At 41.6% G+C, this 26,583-nt stretch overlaps 1 protein-coding gene across 1 annotated transcript in view; it reads right to left on the bottom strand.

Moving 5' to 3' along the window:
• LOC131198440 (transmembrane channel-like protein 2) overlaps positions 1 to 26,583 on the bottom strand; it is a 286,411-nt gene that overhangs the window by 24,802 nt on the left and 235,026 nt on the right. Inside the window, exon 14 of the mRNA XM_058183084.1 lies at positions 22,484 to 22,636. Coding sequence (XP_058039067.1) covers positions 22,484 to 22,636 — 153 coding nt within the window. The remainder of the gene's footprint in view (positions 1 to 22,483; positions 22,637 to 26,583) is intronic.

The following is a 26,583-nucleotide window of genomic DNA, read 5'->3' on the forward strand; positions in this document are numbered from 1 at the left end:
TTCTCAGAGCTCCTTTCATCAATCTATACTGCATCACCACCACTTGATCTTCATTTTTGTCCAATTTTATTTGCATTCCTCCCATTCGATTATCTAATTGCTGGTTTGACTGAACAATTTCTTGCACCTGCTCCTCCACCCCCTCCAGTGTTTGAAAAGCAATAAAAATATCTTCTCTTATCTTTTTATTATCTTCTTTTATTTCTTTTATGATTTCCATCATCTCCTTAAACTTCTCTTCAAACACTTTTCCTTGTTCTTTAATCAAATCCTCCAAAGCTACTTCAGAACCCCTTATACCAGCAGTCTTAGATGGTTTAGTAGCCCTTTCAATTTTTAAAAGCCAAAGAATTTAAGTTTAAAAACTTCTCTATTCTCCTTTAAGTATAGGAGAGCTCAATTCGCTACAATCCACAAGTAACGTTTCCTAGCTTTTTAGTTATACAGCCTGCTAATTTTTACTTTACTTTCACTTCCTCTCAGATGCCATTTTAAACAGTCAGTTAAAGCAAGGGAAAAAAAATTTCTCTTTTTAAAAGATAGAAGTCAGGAAATCAAAAATACTTGCAATCCAATAATTGTTCACTTGTGCTTGTTCCGTCTGCATGTAGAAATCCACAAAAAGAAATCGATTGAGCAGAATGGACACCTTCCTCTTTTCCTACTTTTGCAGGAGCGCACTGAAGATTGGAGCTTAGCAGGATTCAATGGGATTCAACCCTTAGCAGGATTCAATGGGATTCAACAAAACAAAGCCCCTGGGGAGATCTACCACGCCCCCACTGCTCTCTTCTCTCCCTTTCTCCCAGAGAGGGAAATTGAAGCTGGGAACAGCTGTTCTTCGCTGTTTTCTCCGGCTTTTACGATATCCAGTGCGGAGTGCCTTAATTAGGCATCCAGCGAGGAAGGTGGCACCAACCGGAAGTCTCATTCTGGGGGTTCTTAATGAACCATAGCTGTCTTGGAGGGACAGCAAAGAAAGAAGGCACCTGTCAGCCTCCACTCCAAGTTTCACTCTATTTGTGTTATATGTGTGTAATTTGAATTCAGTAGTTAGATTACAATGTCAGTATGTTAATGTAAAATAGCAATGGACCTAAGATATATACTATCCTATTCAGGTTAACAGAAGAGGGCCCTTTAAGAGTGTCATCTGACATAAAAGAAGGAGGGAGGGGGGAGTAAGATTTGAAATCAGCATAAACGCCAGACGCGCGGGCTTTCCAACGAACCCTGCATTCCTGAGATGATAAACTGTCGGAGACCTTCAGAAGAAAATTACCATGGGGGCGAGAAGGAGCTGGCATTGGACCAAGCCTGCCTGACCTTTTGTGGAAGGAGGGAGTAATGAGGAGATATGGGATGTTAGCCATATTTTGTCTCAGATTCAACTTTGAACAGCTGTAGTCCGGATGTATTTAGTAAAAGTACTTTTCTTTATTTTCAAATGAAGTCAAGGTGTATTCTTTCCTAAATATAATCAGAGACAGCCTGAGATTAAGTTGAATCTCAACCATGTCGACCAACCAAGATTTAAACCTAAATACTGCGGGGGTTGAAATGAAAACTTTGATGGGAAGCCAGCTAACTTCTGAACTGGAGGAGCCGCCCGGAGGTATTTCTTCTGTTAGTTTTAACCCTGAACTGGAGGATTGCAGAGCCCAATGGATGGAACAATTGTAGCTGGAAGAAAAAATGTGGTAGCCAGATCCTGAAGAGCTTCCCTCTGGAATGACTAAAAGGAGAAAGGGGAAGGCCAGACTTTCAGATTCGAAACAAGAGCAGGAAATCAGAGACAGGCTCCAGTTGGATTAGGCATTGCGTCTTTACCAAGAGATGAAAGTAAGGCAAGCAGCTCGCCAAAGGTATGAATCCCCTATTCGGTCCTCCAGGGGGGAGGGAGAAGAGGATGAAGGAACTGCCAGGGGAGCAACTGGGGGAGATTCCCAATGCGTAGAGATTTTGGAAGAACCAGAACCAGAAATCCCTTTCCCAGAGGCAGCTGAGTCAGATGGAGGGCGTATGCCACCTGCTGGCCAAGTGAGGCTGTGCAAAGGAAGGAAAAAGCCTAAAATTCCCCTCCATCTGGGAAATTCGATGGAGATGCCAAGGAGCTAGGATTGTTCCTGGCGTTAGTGAATAATCATATGATGGACTGGGGGGAAGAATATTGGTTGCAGGCAGCACAGGTTAGAGCTGTGACCCAAAACCTAACTTGAAGAGCAGCTGCGTGGTTTGTGTCGTTATACAGTGGGCACTCCCCCTTACTGCAAAACTACGAGCATTTTATGACTGCACTGAGGAGGAGGTTCGAGGACCCCCTGGCAGAGCAGAAGGCCAAAGGCCAGATGAAAACCATCAGGCAAGGGAGGAGACCAGAGGCTGACTACAACCAGGAGTTTAGTGATCTGGTTCCCTTGATGAGAGGATGGTCGGAGGTGACCCTTGTGGACATTTACAAAGATGGCCTGAATGAAGATCTGTATGTGCTGTGCCGGGCACGGGCCTCTCCAACCACACTGTACAGCTGGTATACACTGGCAGCGGAGATGGAAATCGAGCTGGCAAAGGATCGCAGTCGAGCAGAGCGCACTGGAAGGCAAAACCCCGCCCATTTCCCTAGAGGCCCTCCAAAGGACACCCTTACTATGAAGAGTGGGAGGCAACGTTCCACCACTTGCTTCAGATGTGGAAAAGACGGCCACTGAGTGGCTGACTGCCTGGTGTCAAAGACAACCCCTAGTGGTGGAAAGGAACCAGGCAACCCAACTAAGAAGGCGCGAGAGCTGGCAAAGGCGGGAGTGGGCGTCACCAAGAAGGCCACGCCCATCGAAGAGGAGCATGGGACGCTGACCGAGTCCGATGACAGCGAAACCACATCCGATTCCGATGAAGACCTTCTGGTGAGTTGGAAAGGGGGCCCCTTGACAATCCCAGTCAAACTGCATGTCCCTTTCTCGGGGAATAAAGGGGAAATGTTAGCGCTCCTAGACTCCGGGTGTACCAGGTGCATCATTAGCCCCGAAGTAGTTGAGAAAATGGAACTAAAACTAAAAACCTTGAGTCGGCCTATAGCTTTCTGCCAGTTGGATGGCTCTGTGGCAGGGGGAGGTCCCGCCCACTTCATTACGGAACCCATAGAAATGACGATAGGAGACCATCGGGAGGTCCTAAATTTTATAGTAGCCCCGGGAATGGACCAACCTCTGCTGTTAGGCCTCTCATGTCTCCAAAAATGGAACCCACGTATTAACTGGAAGACAGGGGTTCTACATTTTCGCTCTAAAGCGCCAAAAGCAAAAGTAAGAGACAGTAAGGTCAAGCCTGCTGTGCACCACGACGTGAAGGGGGCAATGATGGAACAGATAGAAGGGGAAGAGAGGATCCCCAAGGAATACTGGGACTTACGAGAAGTCTTTAGTGAAAAAGCATCCGATGCTCTACCCCCCCCCCCCATAGTCCTACGGACTGTGCAATAGACAGTCCTGGGGTAAAGCTCCCAAAGCCAAAAAGCTTATCCCATGATCCAAAAATAATTGGGGGAGCTACGTAAATTTATAGACAAGAATTTAGAGCAGGGTTTCATTCAACTAGCTAGGCCTCAAGTGGCTGCACCAGTGATGTTCTGAGAAAAGAAAGATGGCTCCTTCTGTCTCATAGTCGACTATAGGAATTTGAATGCAATTTGCACTGAAAACGTGTACCCCATGCCACTCATGAAAGACACGTTAGCCCACCTAGCGAAAGGGAAGTTTTTTACCAAGTTAGACCTACGAGAGGCTTACTACAGAGTTTGTATAAAGGAAGGGGATGAGTGGAAAACCGCTTTCAACTGCCCCCTGGGATATTTCCAGTTTTGAGTGCTTCAATTTGGCGTGCAGGGAGCTCCCGCAGTTTTCATGCAACTGATAAATGAGATACTCCATCAACACTTGTTTAAAGGGGTCCTTGTTTATCTTGATGATATACTTATTTACACAGAGACAATGGATGAACACATAAAACTAGTAAGAGCGGTGCTCAAAAAATTACTCGCAGCAGAACTCTATGCCAAGCTATCCAAGTGTGAATTTCATCAAACAAAAATAGACTACCTGGGGTACCGCATTTCAGCGGATGGATTAGAAATGGACCCGGAGAAGGTAAAAGCGGTCTTGGAATGGGCACCCCCACGCACGCACAAACAGTTGCAGAGCTTTTTGGGATTTGTGAATTTTTATCGTCAATTCATCCCCTCCTTTGCTCAAATTGCTCTCCCTATCACCAATCTCCTAAAAACTAAAGGAAATACAAAACCCAAACCTTCGTTATCCCTTGAATGGACAATGGAATGTCAAGCAGCATTTGAAAAGTTGAAACGGCTGTTTGCTGCTGAGCGTTTGAAAAGTTGAAACGGCTGTTTGCTGCTGAGCCTATCTTAAAACACCCTGACATGAATGTTCCTTTTGTAGTACAAGCAGACGCTAGTGATGTAGCAGTCGGGGCAGTTTTGCTCCAAAACAACGCTGATGGTAAACTACAACCTTGTGCTTTCACTTCCCAAAAATTGACTGAAACTGAAAGGAGATGGTCTATTTGGGAAAAAGAAGCTTTTGCAGTTCACTGGGCTCTTCGCACGTGGAGACATTTCTTAGAGGGATCTTACCATCCTTTTGAAGTTTGGACTGACCACAAAAATTTGGAAGCCCTAAAAACTCCTAGAAGACTTTCGCCTAAACAAGCCCGCTGGGCTCAATATTTTAACCGTTTTAACTTTACTTTACATTACATTCCTGGAGGAAAGAACTTCCTGGCAGATGCTCTTTCACGGCTACCCCAATACAATGGGACACGTTCCGAGGTGATACGCCCAGTACTCCCCATTCAACAATTAGCAGCTCTGGCTATAACCCGAAGTCATACCAAAACCAAAACATCACTACCAGATGAATTAACTAAATCGTTCAAAGAAGCTCTGAACACTGATGACTGGTTCTTGACTCATTCACACAAATGCACGCTCCGTGATGGACTAGCTTTGATTGGAGTAAAACTATATGTTCCTGCATAACCCAGAGAAACCATACTACAACGATGCCATGATGCTAAAATGGCAGGGCATTTTGGTTTTGTGAAAACCTTACACCTTCTTAAAAGACAATTTTGGTGACCAGAACTTAAAAAGAACATTCAATCTTATATAGCAAGTTGCCCTATTTGCGCATCATCTAAAAGACCACCAGGAAATCCTCCTGGATTGCTTCAAACAGTAGCCTGGCCAGGAGCCCCCTGGAAAGAAATATCCATGGATTTCATAGTGGAGTTACCTGAAAGTGTGGGCAATACAGTAATCTGGGTAGTTACAGACCTGTTCTCCAAACAAATCCACTTCATCCCATGTTCCAAAATACCTTCTTCAAAAACTTTGGCGAAAATGTTTGTACAACATATTTACAGACTCCACGGAGTTCCCGAACGCATAATCTCAGATTGAGGAGTTCAATTCACTTCTCAGTTTTGGAAAGAGTTTTTGCGGCTGATAGGCTCCACCCAGGGATTAAGCTCCTCCCATCATCCCCAGACTAATGGAAGTTGTGAACGCTCGAATGCGGTACTAGAAAAATATCTACGATGTTACATAAATCATCAACAAGACAATTGGGCGGACTTATTACCTTTTGCAGAAGTAGCCTACAATAACTCAGTTCATAGTAGCACAGGATTCACTCCTTTTAAAATAGCCACTGGTCAAGACTTTGTTCCCATCTCAGAACTTCCAAAGGAGAAAACCACGATTTCATCGTTATCAGAATGGATAGATCAAATACAAACCACATGGAAGATAACTCGCAAGGCGATTGATGACGCCCATCGTGCACACAAAAACCAAACTGATAAAAAAAGATCTCCAGAGAACAAGTACAAAGTCGGAGATAAAGTTTATCTCTCCATCAAGTGGAGTGGTTTGTATATTTACAAACCACTCAAAAGTCTAAAAAACTTTTTCCGATAGGAAAAATCATAAACCAAGTGACTGTTCAACTAGAATTGCCGAAAACTTTGAGAAGAATTCACCCCGTTTTCCATGTTAGCCTACTGAAACCAGAACACACATCTTCATTCCGTGCTAACCATACACCCCCTCCTACACCAATTCTCATAGAAGGCGAACAACACTTTGAAGTAAAAGAAATCTTAGATTCCGGAAAACATAGAAATAAGATCCAATATCTTATTGCTTGGAAGCATTTCCCTTTGTCCCAGGCTGAATGGGTGAACAAGGAAGATGTTTGCGCTCCAGACAAGATAGCACAATTCTATAGACAATATCCTAACAAACCCTAACTATTCTTTTTTCTCTTCCAGGACTAATGTCCCTGTTGCAGGAGGGCCGAATGTCAGCCTCCACTCCAAGTTTCACTCTATTTGTAATATATGTGTGTAATTTGTATTCAGTAGTTAGATTACAATGTCAGTATGTTAATGTAAAATAGCAATGGACCTAAGATATATACTATCCTATTCAGGTTAATAGAAGAGGGCCCTTTAAGAGTGTCGTCTGACATAAAAGAAGGAGGGAGGGGGGAGTAAGATTTGAAATCAGCATAAACGCCAGACGCGCGGGCTTTCCAACGAACCCTGGTTTCCTGAGATGATAAACTGCCGGAGACCTTCGGAAGAAGATTATCACTGGGGGCGAGAAGGAGCTGGCATTGGACCAAGCCTGCCTGACCTTTTGTGGGAAGGAGGGACTAATGAGGGGATATGGGATGTTAGCCATATTTTGTCTCAGATTCAACTTTGAACAGCTGTAGTCTGGATGTATTTAGTAAAAGTACTTTTCTTTATTTTCAAATGAAGTCAAGGTGCATTCTTTCTTAAATATAATCAGAGACAGCTTGACAGCACCGGCCAGTGTGAACAGGGAAGTTGCAAATTCCCTGTAGCACCGGCATCCGGCCTTCGACCAACGGCAGGAAAGGCAGCCGTTAGAAGCTGCCAAAGTCGGGATGGCCACACAAGAAGATTGAGCAGGAGGGTAGATCAGAGCAGAGTATTGTTACCAGGCAAGCAATTGGCCAACTCGCAGGTAAGAAGAAAAAAAAATCTTTAAAACTCAAAAATTTTCTGGCTTGAAGTTAGTGGCTAATTGGCATGTGGAAACTTAAAGTGAGAGGAAGTAAACAGTAAAGAGGATTTACAAGACAAAAGCCCTAAAAGAAACAACGTTCCATTTGGATTTAAAATTGGTTTTGGAAGAAAATATAAATATTAAAGAGAGAAGAAGATTGAGTGAAAGCATCTTCTACTAACCAAAGGATTTAATAGAGGAACAAAAAGAAACTGCTTTTGTGAATAACGAGTGACATTTTGTTACAGTAGTCGTGGATTGGAGAGAATCATTGTTGGAGAAGAAGAGAAAAAAAACAGCATTGCATTGTTTAGTCTAAGAGGAAAAAGACATCAAAGGAGTCTTGTTTGAACAGCTGTGGTAAGAACTGGAAAATCTGGAAAACTGGAACTAGAAAAATCAAGATTGGAATTTGGATGACAGGGAAAAATAAAAACATTTGAACTGGCTTGCATTTGGAAACAGTAAAAAAAAAGGTGGGGGGAAAGAGAGACAATATTTTGGACTTGAATTTGGATTATATATAAGTTAAGATAAAGTTAAAAAGGAATGGGGGGGGGAAAGGCATTGGGGTTTGGGAAGTGAGCTGATGTGATGAAGGCTCATGTGATCTAAAAGGGAGGTTTGCTCTCAAGAATTACTGCACTGCTGAAGGGAGTTGTTTACACCCAATCAAGGCTAGCCATCCTAGAACTCCAGATGCACAAAAATACCTGAAGATGGGCTCCAAATGACACTATGTGGGATGTGGATTGGACATTCAGCCTAGGTCCCTGGGGGGTGGGATTTGGGGAAACTTTCAATATGTAATTTTCATACCTTTTGGATCAGATCTTGGTTTCCTTTTGCTGCTATCATTTTAAACTCAGTAAAAATACCTCTTCTCTACTTCAATGGAGTCGGGGGTTTTCTTTCTTGGGTTTTGAATGGAGGCAGGGCTGACAGTAAGCAAGATCTGCTTTATTGGCCAACCCAGAGACCTAGTCTACCCAGGGGGCTGAGCACACAATGTCAACCCACGGGAGCGACCAGGAAGACTGGGGAGTCCTGGGGTCGACCTGCCCCTAGCCGCATTGTTGCCAGGGGGAGACAGAATGGCTGGAGGAGCTGCAGCTTGAGGAGACATCGGTCTGAGCCAGATGGTCGCTGGGGATAGGATGCATGGAAGACCCAGAGGAGCACCCACCCATTGCGGGTGACTGTCGCCAGATGCCAGCGGGGAGATGATACCTTGCAGGAAGCCAACAAAGAGGACCTCCTGCTCACCCATGCCCTGCAACTTCTGCACGAAGCACTCAAGAGTTGGAGAGCTCGGGGGGCCCTCACACAGAAGCATGCCCTGCCAGCATGTGAAGAAGCTGGAAAGGTAGCTTGGAGGAGGGACAGAATCTCTGCAGCCCCAGCTGTGATTCCTGTAGCTCAGCAGGGGCCAACTCCAGCCACAATTGTCCCGGCAGCTGCTGCTGCTGCAGTGTCAGTTTTGGAAGGCAATTTTCTTTATGCTTCTTAACTGCCACATATTTTAGCTGTTGTTGGAGTGGTAGAAAGTTAGTCATAACAGCATTCCGTTTCAAGGACTTTTGCCTGCATCTGATGTAGACTGCCTGAAGATTGTATCCAACTGAGTGTGAAGAGTTGATTGGACAATGTGGGTGTGGAGCAGGGCTGTGAACTGTCAACTGGGTGTGGAAAACCTGGAAGCTTTCAGTTTCGGGTTTTCCCAGCTGTGCCAACATGACATCTCTAATAAATTGGAACTTTGAGGAACCTCAAACCAACGAAAGAGCTTTATTTCATTGGGGGTCTTCCTTGGAACCCTGACATGCAGCTCAGGTCCCCTTGTCAGGGGTAAGCATTCCCCGGGGGCACCGAATTCCAAAGGTTCCTCATCTGAGAGTAAAATATGAAGGGGATCCCAAAGCCCTGGGATTATCCCTAGCTCAAGTCTGGAATCACAGGGAGGAGTATGGGGAGGACTTTGCTTCAAAAGCAGCCAAGGTGAGATGTGTCACCATGGCCCTGGAAGGTGCTGCAGCAGATTGGATGGTCACCCTTCACAATGATGATGCCCCACAGCTGAAGGATTATAACCAGTTTATGGTGATGCTCCACACCCACTAGCTGAATGTAAGGCTAGGATCAGGATGAAGACCAAAGCCAGGGCTGGAGGTGAGTAGCAGAATACACCCAGGAGTTTTGCGAGTTGGCCTGCCATGTGCATGTCTGGTCTCCAGAGGTCCTGATGGAGTGCTACTAAGATGGGCTTAATGAAGACGTCTCTCAGAACTGCATCTCCTGGGGAGCCCCTTGAGATCTTCAGTGCTGGTATGTGTTGGCAGCCGAGGTGGAAATCAATCTGCCAGAGATTGGAAGCCTCAGATGAAGCAAGCCTTCCCCCTCTGCCCCTAAAGAGGCCCCAAGAGTTGCCAAAGGTGGGCCAGCAGCTAAACTGAGATCCACAGCATGCTTCAAGTGGGCATCAATTGCCTCACCAAGCCAAGCTCCAAGCCGACAACTGCTGGTGGCAGGAAGCCTGAGAAGCAGCCAGCAAAGCACTGTGGAACAGTGCTGAAAGGGGTAGAGTTTGTTGAGTTTGCCCTTCCCGGCCAGTAGGAGCTGGGAACTCCAATCACCCTGGAGGAGAGTGAGACCGAATCCAATGACAACCCCCTGGTAAGTCAGCATGTAGCCCCCATGACCATCCTAGTGAAGCTGCAGGTGCTCTTGTCTGGCACCCAGGGGAAGATGTTAGCCCTTTTGGACTCAGGGTGCACAAGATGCGTGATTAGCTCCGAGGTGGTAGAGAAACTGGGAATGAGACTGAGAACACTGCTGGGCTCATAACATTTTGCCAGCTGGATGGGTCAGTAGCTAGGGGAGGCCCAGCTTACTTTGTAACTGAACCAGTGGAGATGTGGATGAGGATCTTTGAGAGACACTGAGTTTCATTGTATCCAGGGGTGAAATGTAAAATTTATTACTACTGGTTGGTTGGTGGGGTAATGTGACTGGGTGGGCATGGCCAAGTTTTTTTTTTACTTTCAAAAGCATTTTTTCTATAACTCTTCAGCTGAAGAGGTTGTAAAAAAATGCTTTTAAAAGCTTCTGATGATCAGGCAACTCAGCTGGGATCGCCAGAGGAGCCTTTTAAAAGCTTTTTTTACAGCCTCTTCATCTGAAGAGGTTGTAGAAAAAATGTTTTTAAAGGCCTCTGACAATCCCAGCTGAGTTGCCCAATCGCCAGAACCTTTTAAAAGCTTTTTTTTAACAATCTCTTCAGCCTCAAGCCAAAGATCTATTCGATCATCCCATGAGAGCTGGCAGAGCTGTGGGCCTTTATTACAAAAATCTAAAGTGGGGTTTCATCCAATCAGCTAGGCCACGGGTGGCTGCCCCATGTTCCATGACATTCCATGAAAAAAAGATGGGTCTCTTCATATTTGCGTTGACTACAAAGGGTTAAACGGTGTGTGTGTGGAGAATGTTTATGCACTGCCCTTAATGAAGGACATGATGGCTCATCTGGCCACTGGGAAAATCCTTACTAAGCTGGACTTGAAAGAAGCCTATTACAGAGTCCTCATTAAGGAGGGAGATAAGTGGAAAACCATTTTCAGTTGCTCTTTGGGTTGCCTCCAGTTCCGGGTGCTCCTGTTTGGATTACAAGGGGCACCTGCTGTATTCATGCAATTGATCAATGAGGTGCTTCATTAGCATTTGTACAAGGGGGTCCTGTTTTTACCTAGATAACATTCTTTTTTTTTTTTATTCAAAAAGTTTTACAAAAAAATTTTTCCCCCCCTTTCCCCCCAACCCCTCTCCCTTCACAAACCCCCTCCCCCCTCCCCCCTGGCTTCCCGGAACAAACACAAGGTATAGTTAAAAATAAAACAACCATATGCTAAAAAATTTTTTTTCCCCCAAAACTATTATACCAATTCTCCCTCTCTAGCTCTGACTTCCTCCTTACATAACCAAAATCCTTCAAAAAATTAACAATAAACAGTAATAAAATATATAGATCAGTAGAACAAATTAATCCTAAAATATTTAAAACCAGCTAAAGCATAAAAATCCAATCCAATTCAGAGAATATCTCCCTTATAACTTCTATAACCATATAATTTTCCCCCCAAGTCTTTCTTACATAAGATCTTTCGAGAATATTCTATTTAAAATTCAATACAACAGATTATAGAATTTCAATACAGGGAAATTACAATATCTGTTCAACTTTAGTCCTTCCTCGTCAAAATCCAGTATAAATCCAAATATCTAGTCTTTTATGATGGTTATAAAACATATAATCAACCCATTTCTTCCAAATCTTCCTTACGTATTGTCTTTCAGAAAGGCTAAAATCTTTTTCTGTTAATATTTCAAAAAAAAAAATTCTTTCAAAAATGATACTTTTGTCTCTTGCCATTTTTGATGCATTAGTCTCTGTCTTTCCTTCATTACTCCTTTTGAAAAGTCAGTCACAATATTTCCTAATAGTTCCTTATGTCCAAGAATCCACGAGTTACTGCCGTATATTCCCTCAATCCGAAAAGAGAACTCTTGGAAAGCATTAACCCTGTGAATTTTTCCATTTCGGGAGACAGCCTCCTGTAGCACAACTTCAGGCTTTTCATCCAAACTTTTTAAAAAAGGCTTCTTTACATCCATTCCATATTCCAAGTCCTGATTACTTTGGTTAATTTCCTCCAAACTCTCATCCAAAACGCCTCCATTTTTTCCCAATTCGTATTGTTGAATAATTAAATACATTCTTTCTGTATAATCCTGTATAAAGTCACAAATCCATTCTTCTGAAAAAACCTTCATGGCAAAGTTCTTGCTGAAAATCCCCTTAAGAAATACTTAAACAAACTAAAATAATCCAACAATCCACAGTCCAGTACAATAAGATAAAATCTCCATTCAGTTTCACTTTCTCAACAAGTAAACGCCATTTTATTTCATTGTATTGATTGTAGATGAGAGAAAAAAAAATTATTATTTTTTTAAAAGAAAAAATAGAAGTCAGATTTAATACTTGCAATTTAAATGACTGATCTCCTGTGTTTTATTCCGTCTGCTTATAAATATCCATAACAATCAATTGAAGCAGAAGTGGTCGCTCTCTTCTCTGTCTGCTTAAAGCAGAAACACACTGGGGCTGGAGCTTTGCAGAAGGAATTCAGGGAACTTTCCCTTTCGAGTTCCCCAAACGGGGCCTCTAGAGAGAGCTCTACCCTTCCCTCTTCTGGTCTTTCCCTTCTCCTTACCGGGGAAGGTACTTTCAGCCGTTGATTTCGCCGGCTTTTACAGAATCCCAGCGCGGGCGCCCTTAGGGTGTCCTTCGGAGAGAGCGGAGCCACCAGAAGCCCCTAGATAACATTCTTATTTGCACCGAAAGTATGGAGGAACATGTGAAGTTAGTATGCGCAGCCTTGAAAAAATTCAGGGCCGCTGAACTGTATGCCAAATTGTCAAAGTGCAAATTTCACCAGGATAAAATTGACTATTTGGGTTATATAGCGCATGAGGGGATAGAAATGGACCCTGAGAAGATTTGGGCAGTCATGGAGTAGGTGCTCCCCTGCACCAGAAAGCAGTTGCAAAGCTTCCTGGGTTTTGCAAACTTTTATAAACAATTTATCCCCTTCTTCGCTAAAATAGTGTTACCCATTACCAACCTCCTAAAGACAAAGGGAGAGACCAAGCCAAAGCCTACCCATCCCCTCGAGTGGACAATGGAATGCCAAGCAGCCTTTGAGAAACTTAAGCAGCTATTTGCAGCCGAACCTGTTCTTAAACATCCCAACATGGATGTAGTCCAGGCTGACGTAGTGACGTGGCTGTGAGGACTGTGCTATTGCAGGAAAACGCTGCTGGTCCTTCCAACGCTGCACTTACACCTCCAGGAAATTAACTGAAACCAAAAGGAGATGGGTAATATGGGAGAAGGAAGCATTTGCTGTCTGATGAGCATTAACTGGAGACATTTCCTTGAAGGGGTACAGCACCCTTTTGAGGTATGGACTGACCATAAAAACCTGGAAGCCCTAAAAATGCTCTGAAAACGGTCACCCAAGCAAATTCTTTGGGTGCAACACTTTAACCATTTTAATTTTTCCTCGCACTACCTTCCTGGCGGGAAGAAATTTATGCCAGATGCTTTATTTAGACCACCCCAGTACAATAGTGCTCGGCCAGAAGTAATCCACCCAGTTATCCCTTCCAAGCAACTGGCTGTCCCAGTGGTCACCCTCGACCTTCCCAGTACTTAAGCGAGGAGCTGAAAGGAATGCTGAAAAGTGATGACTGGTTCCTGTCCCACTCAAACGAGTGCATCATGCGAGGTGGCCTAGCTTGGATTGGAATGAAACTATAAGTTCCCACCAGTCTTAGGGGAACTGTGCTTCAATGGGCCCATGATTGAAAAGCTGCTGGACACTTTGGCTTCATGAAAACTTTACACCTAGTCAAATGGCAGTTCTGGTGGTCCTCGTTGAAAAAGGACATAGAAACCTATGTAGCCAGCTGTCCTGTGTATGCTTCTTCTGAGAGGCCTCCAGGGAAGCCTGCTTGACTCCTCCAGAGTATTGCCAGTCCCAGTGACCCATGGAAGGAAATATCTATGGACTTCATTGTTGAACTACCTGGAAGTGGGGGGAACACAGTCATTTGGGTGATCACTGACTTACCAATTTTTTGGAGTATAAGATGCCTTTTTTCCCCTTAAAAGAGGGTGAAAATTTGGGTGTGTCTTATACAGCAAATGTAGCCCTGCCCACCCTCTAGCCCCCACCCATTGGCCATTTTCAACCTCTATGCATTGTGTTTCAGACCTGTTCCAGGCTGCAGGGATTGCCACAGACCATCGCTGCCTCCACACCTCACGTTTTTAGCCTCTGTGCCTCGCATTTCAGCCTCCGAATGCCCCGTTTTTGGTCTCTGTGCATTGCATTTTTGGGCGGTTCCAGACAGTGGGGAAAGGCGGCAGCAGTGATCTCTGCTGCCTGGAACCACCCAAAAACATGATGTGCAGAGGCCAAAAATGGGATATGAAGAGGCCAAAAACGTGATATGCAGAGGCAGCAATCAGCAGCAATGTGCTCTGGCAATCTTTACAGCTTGAATGGGTCTGAAATGGAGTGTTCGGAGGCTAAAAATGAGAGGCACAGAGGCCAAAAATGCAAGGCTGATGGCCTGTGGCAATCCCTGCAGTCTGGAACAGCTGATTTGGGGTATTCTAGGAGGCCAATCCACTCGCCAATCAGCTACTTGTGCTGAATCAGGCTGCAATAATGTGCTGAAGCTGACCTGGCTGTTTGCTATTTATTGCAAGGATGTCAGAGTTTGTAGCAACAAAAGCATCCAGAAAGCACACAAAGTAACTGATTAAGCAGGATTCAATAACTTATCTTTATATATAATATAACATATGAAGTAAATATACAATACCCAAAGCAGATTTTCCAATGTAGTAGTAAATACAAGTAAAACACAAGCAGAGGAGAGGCGTTTCAGTTTTTGTTTCAGAGCTCAGCACAGCATGCAGCTTTAGTGCAGAACAGCTGAGCTAAGCCACGCCAAGGCTCCTTGCTGTCTCCTTGTTGCTCATACAGCAAATACTGTTTTATTTTCCAAACAGCCATCATTGGCTGATTAGTTGCTATGCCTATTCATTGGCTGACATTGTTACCATGTCTTGCAAAGTCATGAACTCTCTCACATATTGAAAGGATGCTAGCCAGATGAATACCGATGGATGTTGGTAGGCAGAGGCAGATTCCCCCCCTTATATTCATCCCCAAAAACTATACTCCAGATTTGATACTTTAAGTGTCCATTCTTCAGTTGTAGGTAATTCTTCTTTCTTCCAATATTGCGCAATCAAAAGTCTTGCGGCTGTTATTAAGTTCAAAATCAATTTAGTCTCTATAGCTGTACAATCCATAATTATTCCTAGTAGAAAGAACTGTGGGGTAAACTTAATCTTCTTTTTCAGAATGTTTTGCATAATCTACCATACTTTGATCCAAAATACTTTAACTTTTTTACAAGTCCACCATATATGGTAATAAGTGGCATCTTCACAATCACATCTCCAACATTTAGCCTGTAGATTAGGATACATGCATGACAACTTTTTGGGATATAAATGCCATCTATAAAACATCTTATAAAAATTTTCTCTCATATTTTGCGCTTGTGTAAATTTAACATTCCTCACCCAAATTCTTTCCCAAGTTTCCAACATTATTGGTTGCTGAAAATTTTGTGCCCACTTAATCATATTCACTTAATCACTTAACCAATTCAGCCTCTGAGTCTATTTCTACTAATACATTAAACAACCTCTTAATATGCTGTTGTTATTGTTGTTGTTGTTGTTGTTATTATTATTATTATTATTTATTATATTTGTATACCACCCATCTCCCGAAGGACTCAGGGCGGTTCACAGCCAATAAAACAACAGAAAACATATAATACATATAAAACAGCAAAAAGAATAGACAATTAAATTCAGTTGATGCCTTAAAACTTTTAAATACAAATTTAAAACCCCATTTAAACCCCTGATTTAAAAACCCCAATTTAAAACTATGTTCAAGCTAGTCCTGCTCTTCGAAACAGCAACGTCTACAGCTCGCGGCGGAAGGACCTGAGATCGGGGAGTTGACGAAACCCCAGAGGGAGCTCGTTCCAGAGGGTAGGGGCCCCCACAGAGAAGGCCCTCCCCCTGGAGGTCGCCAGCTGACATTGTTTAGCTGACGGTATCCAGAGGAGGCCCTCTCTGCGAGAACGCACTGGTCAGTGAGAGGCTAATGGTGGCAGTAGGCGGTCCCGTAAATATCCCGGCCCTAAGCCATGGAGCGTTTTAAAGGTGATAACAAGTACCTTGAAGTGAACCCGGAAGACCACCGGGAACCAGTTCAGATTACGCAGGAGGGGTGTTACATGGGAGCCATAAGGTGCTCCCTCTATCACCCGCGCAGCCGCATTCTGGACCAGTTGGAGTCTTCGGGTACCCTTTAAAGGGAGCCCCATGTAGAAAGCATTACAGTAGTCCAGGTGGGATGTAACAAGGGCATGAGCGACTGTGCATAAGGAAGCCTGATCCAGAAAGGGGCGCAACTGGCGTATCAGGCGAACCTGATGAAAAGGTCCCCTGGCGACGGCCATCATATGATCTTCTAAAGACAGCCGTGCATCCAGGAGGACGCCCAGATTACGAGCCCTTTCCGTGGGGGCCAATAGTTCGCCCCCAATGGTCAGTGATGGAATTAGCTGACTGTACCGGGCCGCCGGCATCCACAGCCACTCGGTCTTGGTGGGATTGAGTCTGAGTCTGTTCCTCCCCATCCAGACCCGTACAGCCTCCAGGCACTGGGACATCACTTCAACAGCCTCGTTGGGGTGGTTAGGGGTGGAAATATAGAGCTGAGTATCATCAGCATATAGATGACAACTCACCCCAAGACCACGGATGATCTCACCCAGCGGCTTCATATAGATGTTGAACAGAAGAGGCGAGAGAACCGACCCTTGCGGCACCCCACATAAGAGGCGCCTTGGGGTCGATCTCTGTCCCCCCGTCAACACTGTCTGCGACCGGTCGGAGAGGTAGGAGGAGAACCACCGATGAACAGTGCCCCTCACTCCAAGTCCCCCGAGTCGGCGCAGCAGGATACCATGATCGATGGTATCAAAAGCCGCTGAGAGATCTAATAGGACCAGGACAGAGGAACAACCTCTGTCCCGAGCCCTCAAGAGATCATCAATCAGCGCGACCAAGGCAGTTTCCGTGCTGTGATCAGGCCGGAAACCGGACTGGAATGGATCAAGATAGACAGTTTCATCCAGGTACTGGGGCAACTGTCGTGCAATCACACTCTTGACAACCTTTGCCACAAAGCGAAGGTTGGAGACGGGACGATAATTTGCTAAAATAGCTGGGTCCAGGGAAGGCTTCTTGAGGAGGGGCCTCACCACCGCCTCTTTCAAGGCGGCAGGGAAAACACCCTGTTGACCTTGATCTCTCATTTGTTTTAACAAATTATCCTCAATTTGCCTAATACCTATTTTTTGGTCTAATTTCCATCTTGCTTGTAATTGTCCATATTGAAACCATGTATAATTTTTCCCTTCTTCCCCCATCTTTTCTCTGGATTTTAATTGTAATTCCCCCTTTTCCATACAAAGGAGTTCTTTATAAGTAACTACCTCCATCTTTTGATATATATTTATATTTTCTATCATGTGTCTCGGGATTGCCCATATTGGTATCTTTCCATCTAATTTATATTGATATTTCCTCCACACCCTCAATAATGCATTTCTAATTATATTATTTTTAAATATCTTATCAGCTTTCTTATCATATAATAAATAGGCATGCCACCCATATAAAAAACCATAACCTTCTATAATCAAAACTCTTTCCTCAGTTAAATTAATCCAATCAGTAATTAATGATAAGATAACTGCTTCATAATACAATTTTAAATTAGGCATTTTAAGACCCCCTCTTTCCCTTATGTCCTGCATTATTTTTAACTTTATTCTTTGTTTTTTGCCCATCCATACAAAATTATTAACCCCCTTTTGCCGTTCCTGTAATTTGATATCATTCTTAAGTACCAATATCATTTGAAACAAAAATAGAAACCTGGGCAAAACATTCATTTTTATAGCTGCTATTCTTCCCAGCAAGGATAATTGTAACTTCTTCCAATTCTCCATTTCTTTCCATACCTTCTGCCACAATACCTCATAATTATTTTTGTATAATTTGACATTTCAAGCTGTAATGTATATTCCTAAATATTTAACCTTTTTAACTATTTCAAAACCCGTAGCACTTTCTAACTCTTCTTTTTGTTGTATATTCATATTTTTAGTTATCATCTTTGTCTTTTGCTGATTCACCTTAAATCCAGATACTTTACCATACTGACCAATTATTTTTTTTAAACCAGTAGCTGAATATATTGGTTGAGATATAGTAACAACCAAGTCATCTGCAAAGGCTCTTAATCTATAATCTTGATGTTTAATTCTAATTCCCTTTATTTGATTGGAACCACGTATTTTATTCAAAAGAATTTCTAAAGTTAAAATAAAAAGTAATGGAGACAAGGGGCATCCCTGTCTCGTCCCTTTCCCAATTTTAAAAGTTTCTGTTAACCCACCATTTACTATTATTTGTGCTGTTTGCTTCTGATATATTGCTTTGATTGCATGGATAAAATAATCCCCAAATTGCACTTTTTCTATTACTTTAAACAGAAACTGCCAATCCAATCTGTCAAAAGCTTTTTCAGCGTCCAGAAAAAAGAGTGCCGCTGAGACTTGGTTGTTTCTTTCCAAATATTCAAGTAAATTTACAATTTGCCTCACATTATATCTCATCTGCCTACCCTTAATAAATCCTGATTGATCATTATGAATTATTTGATTCATCACTGGCATTAATCTATTACCAAGTATCTTGGTAAATATCTTGTAATCAGTGTTTAAAAGTGATATTGGCCTATAATTCTCTGCTTTAATACCATCTCGATCTTCTTTGGTATTAACAAAATAAAGGCTGTCCTCCATGAAGGGAGAACATCCCCTCCCATTTGAATTTTATTAAATAACTCTTTAAGTGGTTCAACCATCTCATTTTGTAAATTTTTATAATAAACAGCTGTTAAACCATCTGTACCTGGTGCTTTACCGATTTTAAGCTGCTTAATTGCTAACAAAATTTCCTCTGAAGTAATTAATTGATTCAATTCTTCCCTTAGATTTTCTGTAAGCTCACAAATATCTTGTTGTTGTAAATATCTTTCTATTTTTGTATCATCAATCATATCCCTAGTATATAACTTTGTATAATACTCTAAAAACGCTTTTTTAATCAAGTTCTTTTGATAAACTTCTTTGCCCCTATATTCTATTTCATCAATCGTTCGTGATTTCTGTTTTTTCCTTATTAAATAGGCAAGCCACCTTCCTGGCTTGTTGGCATTATTAAACGTATTATGTTTTACATATTGTAAATTAATTGCTACTTGATCTGCCATCAACATGTTAAACTGACCTCTTCATATATTTATTGATTCTTTTATTTTACTATTTCCTGGGCAAATACTGTTCTTTCTTTTTAATTTCCTCTTCCAATTCCTTTTTCTTTTTCTGCAATTTATTTCTATATTTAATATTCATTTGTATAAGATTTCTTCTCATATAAGCTTTACTAGCATCCCAAATCATCTCTATAGATGTTTCTTTTTTCGTATTCATAATAAAAAATTCTTTCATTTGCTTTTTACATTCATTTACATTTTGTTCATATTTAAACAAATTCTCATTCAAACTCCATGATCTCCTAGCCTCCTTTTCCCAATCAAATTCAATCCAAACCGGACTATGATCAGATAGAGTTCTTGAACAAATCTTCATCTTCTTCACTCTAGAGTACAAATCATTAGGAATCAAGATAAAATCAATCCTCGAAAATGACTGATGCCTATCAGAGAAGAAGGTAAAATCCCTCTCTTCTGTATTATGTTCTCTCCAAATATCTCTTAATTCCAAGTCCTCCATCATTTCAAAAAAAGCCTTTGATAATTTCGCCCGGTTTGAAATCTTCCTTAAACATTTTTGTCTTTTCGAGTATCCAACACACCATTCCAATCACCCATTAATATATATGATTTATAATCCCAAAATACTATTCTTTTATGTAAAAACTTGAAAAATTTTTCTTGTTGTTGATTCGGAGCATAAACTCCTATTAATAATGTCTTCTTTCCCTCCAACAAAAGTTCAATAGCAATATAGCTTCCTTGCTTATCCACCTCAATTAATTTTGCTGATATATCCTTCTTTATATATATAACTAAACCATTCTTTTTTTCCAAAGCGGAGGCAACAAAATGTATTCCCAGTTTTGAGTTTATCAAATATTTCTAATATATGTTTCTTGTAAACAAATAATGTCATTTTTAAATTGTTTCAAATAATGAAATACTTTCCTTCTCTTCTGTGGTGAATTCAAACCATTAACATTCCAAGATAATAATTTAATTGCCATTATCGGACAAAGGAAACTTTTGGAATACCAGCCGCAGATCACATTTTTCTTTAGGCCTTGCTCCTCCCACTGTTTCCGTTGTAGTAGTTGCCAATTGTTGTGCCTTTACATCTTGTTCCTTGCATTTAGCAGCAGCTCTTGTCAGCCTTTGTTCCTTTGGATCTGAACCCATCATAGGTATTTCCAACACTTGTAATAAATCTTCTTCCATCACAATCTGTTCTTGTACCTGCTCCACTTCTCTTTCCTTCACTTCACCCTCCTTCTTCTAGCATCCAATGGAGGAAGACTTCCAGCTTTTAATGCCTCAACATAAAATTCTCTTGCTTTTCCAACTGTACTGAGACAATGTGCTTTCCCTGCATAATATACTATTATACCAGTTGGAATATCCCATCTATATTCGATCTGGCATTTTTTAAGTTCATTCACCAGGAGGGCAAATTCCTTCCTAGCCCTTAACATTTTTGGTGGAATTTCCTTTAATATTAAGATGTCTTGACCAGCAACCTGAACCTTCTCCCCCTTATATGAAGCTTGCAAAATCTGATTTGTCACTGTTCTATTTGTAAAATAAATAACAACATCCCTTGGCAACTTTTTTTGCCTTGCTATCCAAGAATTCACATGATATATTTTGTCAATTTGATAAGCCACATCTGCTGGATGGGCTGCTAATATCTCAGCAAATACTTCAGAAAAAAATTCCCTTAAGTTCTCTTGTTTAGGGAAGTTCTACCTCTACCCTGCAGCTCACCTCTTCTTCTTCTCCCGAAGAGGGGTTTTTTCGAACCACTGGACAGTAGATTTAAGCTGTCTTAGCGATTCCACATAATCCAGAGGTTGGCGATCGTAAAGATCGCCGCCATCACCTACGGTGCCAAACCGGAAGTCCCCTCCACAAAAATACTTGTCAAACTATCCAACATGTGTATAGGTTACATGGGATTCCTGACTTCATCATTTTGGCTAGGGGGATACAATTCACCTCCCACTTCTGGAGGGCGTTCCTGAACTTGTTAGGCTCTGCCTGTGGTCTAAGTTCCACCTACCACCCTCTAGTTTGGGGCCTGTGAACGTGAGAACTCGGTTCTGGAACATACCTTAGGTGCTATGTAAACTATCAGCAGTACAATTGGGCCAACTTGCTGCCATTTGCAGAGGTTGCTTGCAATAACTTGATCCATAGTAGCACTGGATTCACAGGGATGAAATGCTCTGAGGTCTGTTATTGGTTCACTTTGCTACCAGTTCGCTATACAGTATTTGGGCACCACAGGCGCTACTTCGCATCACTGAAAAAAGAATATTAAGAAGCCTTTTCTAAGGTAAGTAGAACAACGAGGGGATGGGAGAACAGCTGTGCTGCATGATTTAGATTCAATAGAAATCTAAATTCCTGCTTTCTAGCAAATATAAATCAGGCGGCATAGCTGATCATCAGAAAGCATTTTTTTATTACCGATTTGCCTGAACTGGTAGTTTTTATTACTACCGGTTCACCCAAACTGGTCCATATTAGTAGCATTTCACCCTGTTTAAAGTTGCTTCTGGTCAGGATTTTGTACCCATTCCAGAACTGCCCCAGGGGAAGCCTCAGAGCCCTTCCTTAGTGGAATGGATGGAACAGCTTCAATGTATTTGGCCTGTCACCTGTAAGGCACTAGATGAGGCACATCAAGGCCATAAAAGACAGGTTGACAAGAAAAGAGCTAAACAGAAAGAATTCTAAGTAGGGGACGGGGGGAGGAGAGGGATTTGGGGAAACTTTCAATATGTAACTTTCATGCCTTTTGGATCAGATCTTGCTTTCCTTTTGCTACTATCATTTCAAACTCAGTAAAAATATCTCTTTTCTACTTCAATGAAGTTGGGGGTTTTCTTTCATGGGTTTTGAATGGAGGCAGGAGAGAGAGAGGGGGAGAGAGAGAGAGAGAGAGAGAGAGAGATCATAAGAAAGACTGTACCTACAATGGAATGTTTCCAGTTTAAAAGAAAACAGCAGCAATTGGCTGTCGTGATAGGATGAAACATGGCAGATGGGCGTACAGAAGAGATCTAGATGAAGTATGAGGTGCCTTTAATTAGGAGATATCCTTATATATCTAAAATAAAGATAGTCCTGTCAATATAATGTAAAAGTGGAGAAGTATGTTAGAGGAATGTTTGATCATTTATCTTATTCCTTTAGCTTTTTAAATAGATTTTTATGGACTATATTTACTATTAATTTGACTGAATCAGAACATTCTCTGAAGCATTGTACAAAACAATTGCTTTCATTTACTTACTATCCCCACAGTTGTTTCCCAGCAAGGTCCTCGAGGCACATCAGCTGGATCCATTGGAGGTGGAATAAGAGCACTTTCATTCCTTGAAGATGAGTTATGGAAGGTTAGGACAGTCCAATGTGTGATGTTTCTGATCACACCTTCTTCAGTCAGCTGCAACAGGAAAAAAGGCCAATTTTGGATAATTTTATTATTTCATATATGTCTGGGTGTGGGGTTTCTGTGTATTTGTATTTTATACTGCAGTTCCAAGATTATATTATCCAAATTGCTAATTTTAATTTCTTCTTGTTGTATACATGTAGCCTGAGAAAACCTTCAGCATATTCTGATTTAATATTATTGTTTAGCCAAAAATATGTCTTTGTATGCACTTTTCTTAACTATCCTGGCATTGTCAATTTTATTTTGACAATAAATTGAATTTTTGAATATCAATTATCTTGTGCTTGTTAATGACTGCAATAAGGTTAGGTAAGAAAAAAATGTATTACAAGAATGTTAGTTGTTTAAACTGAATTTTGGAGTCTTAACAAGATTTCACATATAGTAACAACGAGACCATCTGCTAAAAATTAAGCAATATTTCTTTAAGGAGCAGCTTTCTTTGATCTCACCCTCGCCTGTCTTTACAAACATGGAGGAGATTCCAACACAGGAGGAGGCAATTCCCACAGAGCCATGGATTACTAAAAAAGCCAAACGACAGAAGCGAAGGAAGAGAGGTAAACAAAGGAAGAGAGGCAAACGATCTGGGATCTTAAACAGGCTAAGAAATCGTATTAAAACTCCTCTGCCTTCAATTTCCTAACAAATATACGCTCACTTGCAAATAAGATGGATGAAATACTCCTCCTAAACAAATACTATTCTGATTTTCGCAATTCAGCAGTCCTATGCTTCTCTGAAACCTGGTTATTTTCAATGGTTCAATTGAAAATAGCAGCCTGAACATTCCAAGGTTTCAGATTGAACTATCAGACAGGGTTCCAGAAACATCTGGTAAAAAGAAAGGAGGAGGCTTATGCCTATATATTAACAGCAACTGGTGTCAAGATTTTAAAATAATTTACAAATTCTGTGACAACAATTTAGAGACTTTAATTATCAACTGCAATTCATACTATTCGCCTCATGAATTTTCCTCATTTCTTCTAATTGCTGTTTATGTCCCACCACAAGCCTGTGTAAACAAGGCATTACAAACTCTAGCTGACCAAATCATGGAGGCTGAAGCCAAACACCCTGATTCATTGGCCATTGTTTTGGGAGATCTAAACAAGGCAAACTTAAGGCAAGAGCTACCAAAATACTTTCAGCATGTCAATTGTCCCACCAGAGGCAAGAATACTCTAGACCATTGCTACACAACACTAAAAGATGCTTATCGGTCTTTACCACGTGCAGCTGTAGGACACTCTGATCATTGCATGATTCACCTTGTACCTGCTTACAGGCAAAGACTTAAAACCACAAAACCAGCAATTAAATCAGTGAAGACCTGGATGGAGGAGGCAAAATTAAAGCTGCAGGCATGCTTTGACTGCACTGATTGGAATATCTTTGAAGATACCTCTGCAGACCTGGATGAGCTCACAGATACTGTAATATCATATGTCAGCTTCTGTGAAGACCTATGTGTACCTACAAGGAACTTACGAATATACAGTAACAAAAACAGGGCCTCTGTGGCTCAGACTACTAATGCAGTCTGTTATTAACAGCAGTTGCCTGCAATTACTGCAGGTTCTAGTCCCACCAGGCCCAAGGTTGACTCAGCCTTCCATCCTTTATAAGGTAGGTAAAATGAGGACCCAGATTGTTGGGAGCAATAAGTTGACTTTGTATATAAATATAAAAAAAGAATGAAGACTATTGCTAACATAGTGTAAGCCGCCCTGAGTCTTTGTAGAAGGGTGGGATATAAATGCAAAAAAAAAACAAAAAACAAAAACAAAAACAAAACAAAAAAAAACAAACCTTGGTTCACACCTAAACTTAAGCAGCTACGACATTCCAAAGAGGAAGCCTACAGAAAAGGTGATAAAATGCTGTACAATCAGGCCAGAAATGCACTAACAAGGGAGATCAGAGCAGCAAAAAGAAGCTACTCTGAAAAGCTAAAGAATCAGTTTTCAGCAAATGAATCAGCAAACATGTGGAAAACTCTTAAAAATATCACCGGCTATGGCAAACCTCCTTCCCAGGCTGAAGGTAATCAACAACTGGCAGATGACCTGAATGAGTTTTACTGCAGATTTGAAAGGAAACTATAGACACCTATCTCCACAACCGCCATCTCAGACACACCAACAACAGCCAAGCCTCCTACAACTGACCCCATTTCATTGGGTTCACAACCCCTAGTGATCAGAAAAGGAAGTGCAGGACCTATTTCACAAACAAAAGCCAGGAAAAGCTCCAGGCCCAGACAAGATAACTCCTTCTTGCTTAAAAGTGCTGACCAATTGGCCCCCATCTTCACCCATATTTTCAATAAATCACTAGAGATGTGCTATGTTCCTTCTTGCTTCAAACTTTCTACCATCATCCCAGTGCCGAAGAAGCTCACCATCAAGGAACTGAATGACTACAGACCAGTTGCTTTAATATCTGTAGTCATGAAAACCTTTGAAAGGCTAGTGCTTTCCTACTTGAAAACCATCACGGATCCGCTGTTAGACCCCTTGCAATTTGCATACCGAGCAAATAGTTCAACAGATGATGCTGTTAATATGGCTCTGCACTACATCCTACAACATCTTGAGTCTCCAAAGACCTATGCAAGGGTCCTTTTAGTAGACTTTAGTTCAGCATTCAATACCATCATTCCAGACATTCTTCTAACTAAGCTAAACCAGCTACAGGTACCGGAACAGACTTGTAAGTGGATCACAAGCTTCCTAACAAATAGGAAGCAGCAGGTGAAGCTAAGCAAGATTACATCAAATACCTGTACAATTAGCACAGGGGGCCCCCAAGGCTGTGTGCTCTCCCCACTTCTCTTCTCTCTGTATACCAATGACTGCATCTCCAACGATCCATCTGTTAAGCTACTGAAGTTCGCAGATGACACAACAGTGATCGGTCTCATTCGAGACAATGACGAATCCGCATATAGACGAGAGGTCAAACGACTAGCCTTGTGGTGCAACCAAAACAATCTGGAACTGAACACACTCAAAACCGTAGAAATGGTGGTAGACTTTAGGAGAAACCCTTCCATACTTCCACCTCTCACAATTCTAGACAACACAGTATCAACAGTAAAAACCTTTAAATTTCTAGGTTCTATCATATCGCAAATTCTAAAATGGACAGTTAGCATCAAAAACATCATCAAAAAAGGACAACAAAGAATGTTCTTTCTGCGCCAACTCAGTAAGTTTAACTGCCCAAGGAGCTGCTGATTCAGTTCTACAGAGGAATTATTGAGTCTGTCATTTGCACCTCTATAACTGTCTGGTTCGGTTCTGCAACCCAACAAGAAAGACACAGACTTCAGAGGATAATTAGAACTGCAGAATAAATAATTGCTACCAACCTGCCTTCCATTGAGGACCTGTATACTGCACGAATCAAGAAGAGGGCCGTGAAAATATTTACAGATCCTTCACATCCAGGACATAAACTGTTTCAACTCCTACCCTCAAAACGACACTATAGAGCACTGCATAACAGAACAACTAGACACAAGAACAGTTTTTCCCCAAAGGCCATCACTCTGCTAAACAAATAATTCCCTCAACACTGTCAAACTATTTACTAAATCTACACTACTATTAATCTTCTCATAGTTCCCATTACCAATCTCTTTCTACTTATGACTGTATGACTGTAACTTTGTTGCTGGCAATCCTTATGATCTATATTGATATATTGACCATCAATTGTGTTATAAATATTGTACCTTGATGAACGTATCTTTTCTTTTATGTACACTGAGAGCATATGCACCAAGACAAATTCCTTGTGTGTCCAATCACACTTGGCCAATAAAAATTCTATTCTATTCTATTCTATTCTATTCTATTCTATTCTATTCTATTCTATTCTATTCTATTCTATTCTATTCTATTCTATTCTATTCTATAATAATC

The sequence above is a fragment of the Ahaetulla prasina genome, chromosome 4 (genome assembly GCF_028640845.1).
Source record: "Ahaetulla prasina isolate Xishuangbanna chromosome 4, ASM2864084v1, whole genome shotgun sequence".
In the NCBI taxonomy this organism is placed as follows: domain Eukaryota; kingdom Metazoa; phylum Chordata; class Lepidosauria; order Squamata; family Colubridae; genus Ahaetulla; species Ahaetulla prasina.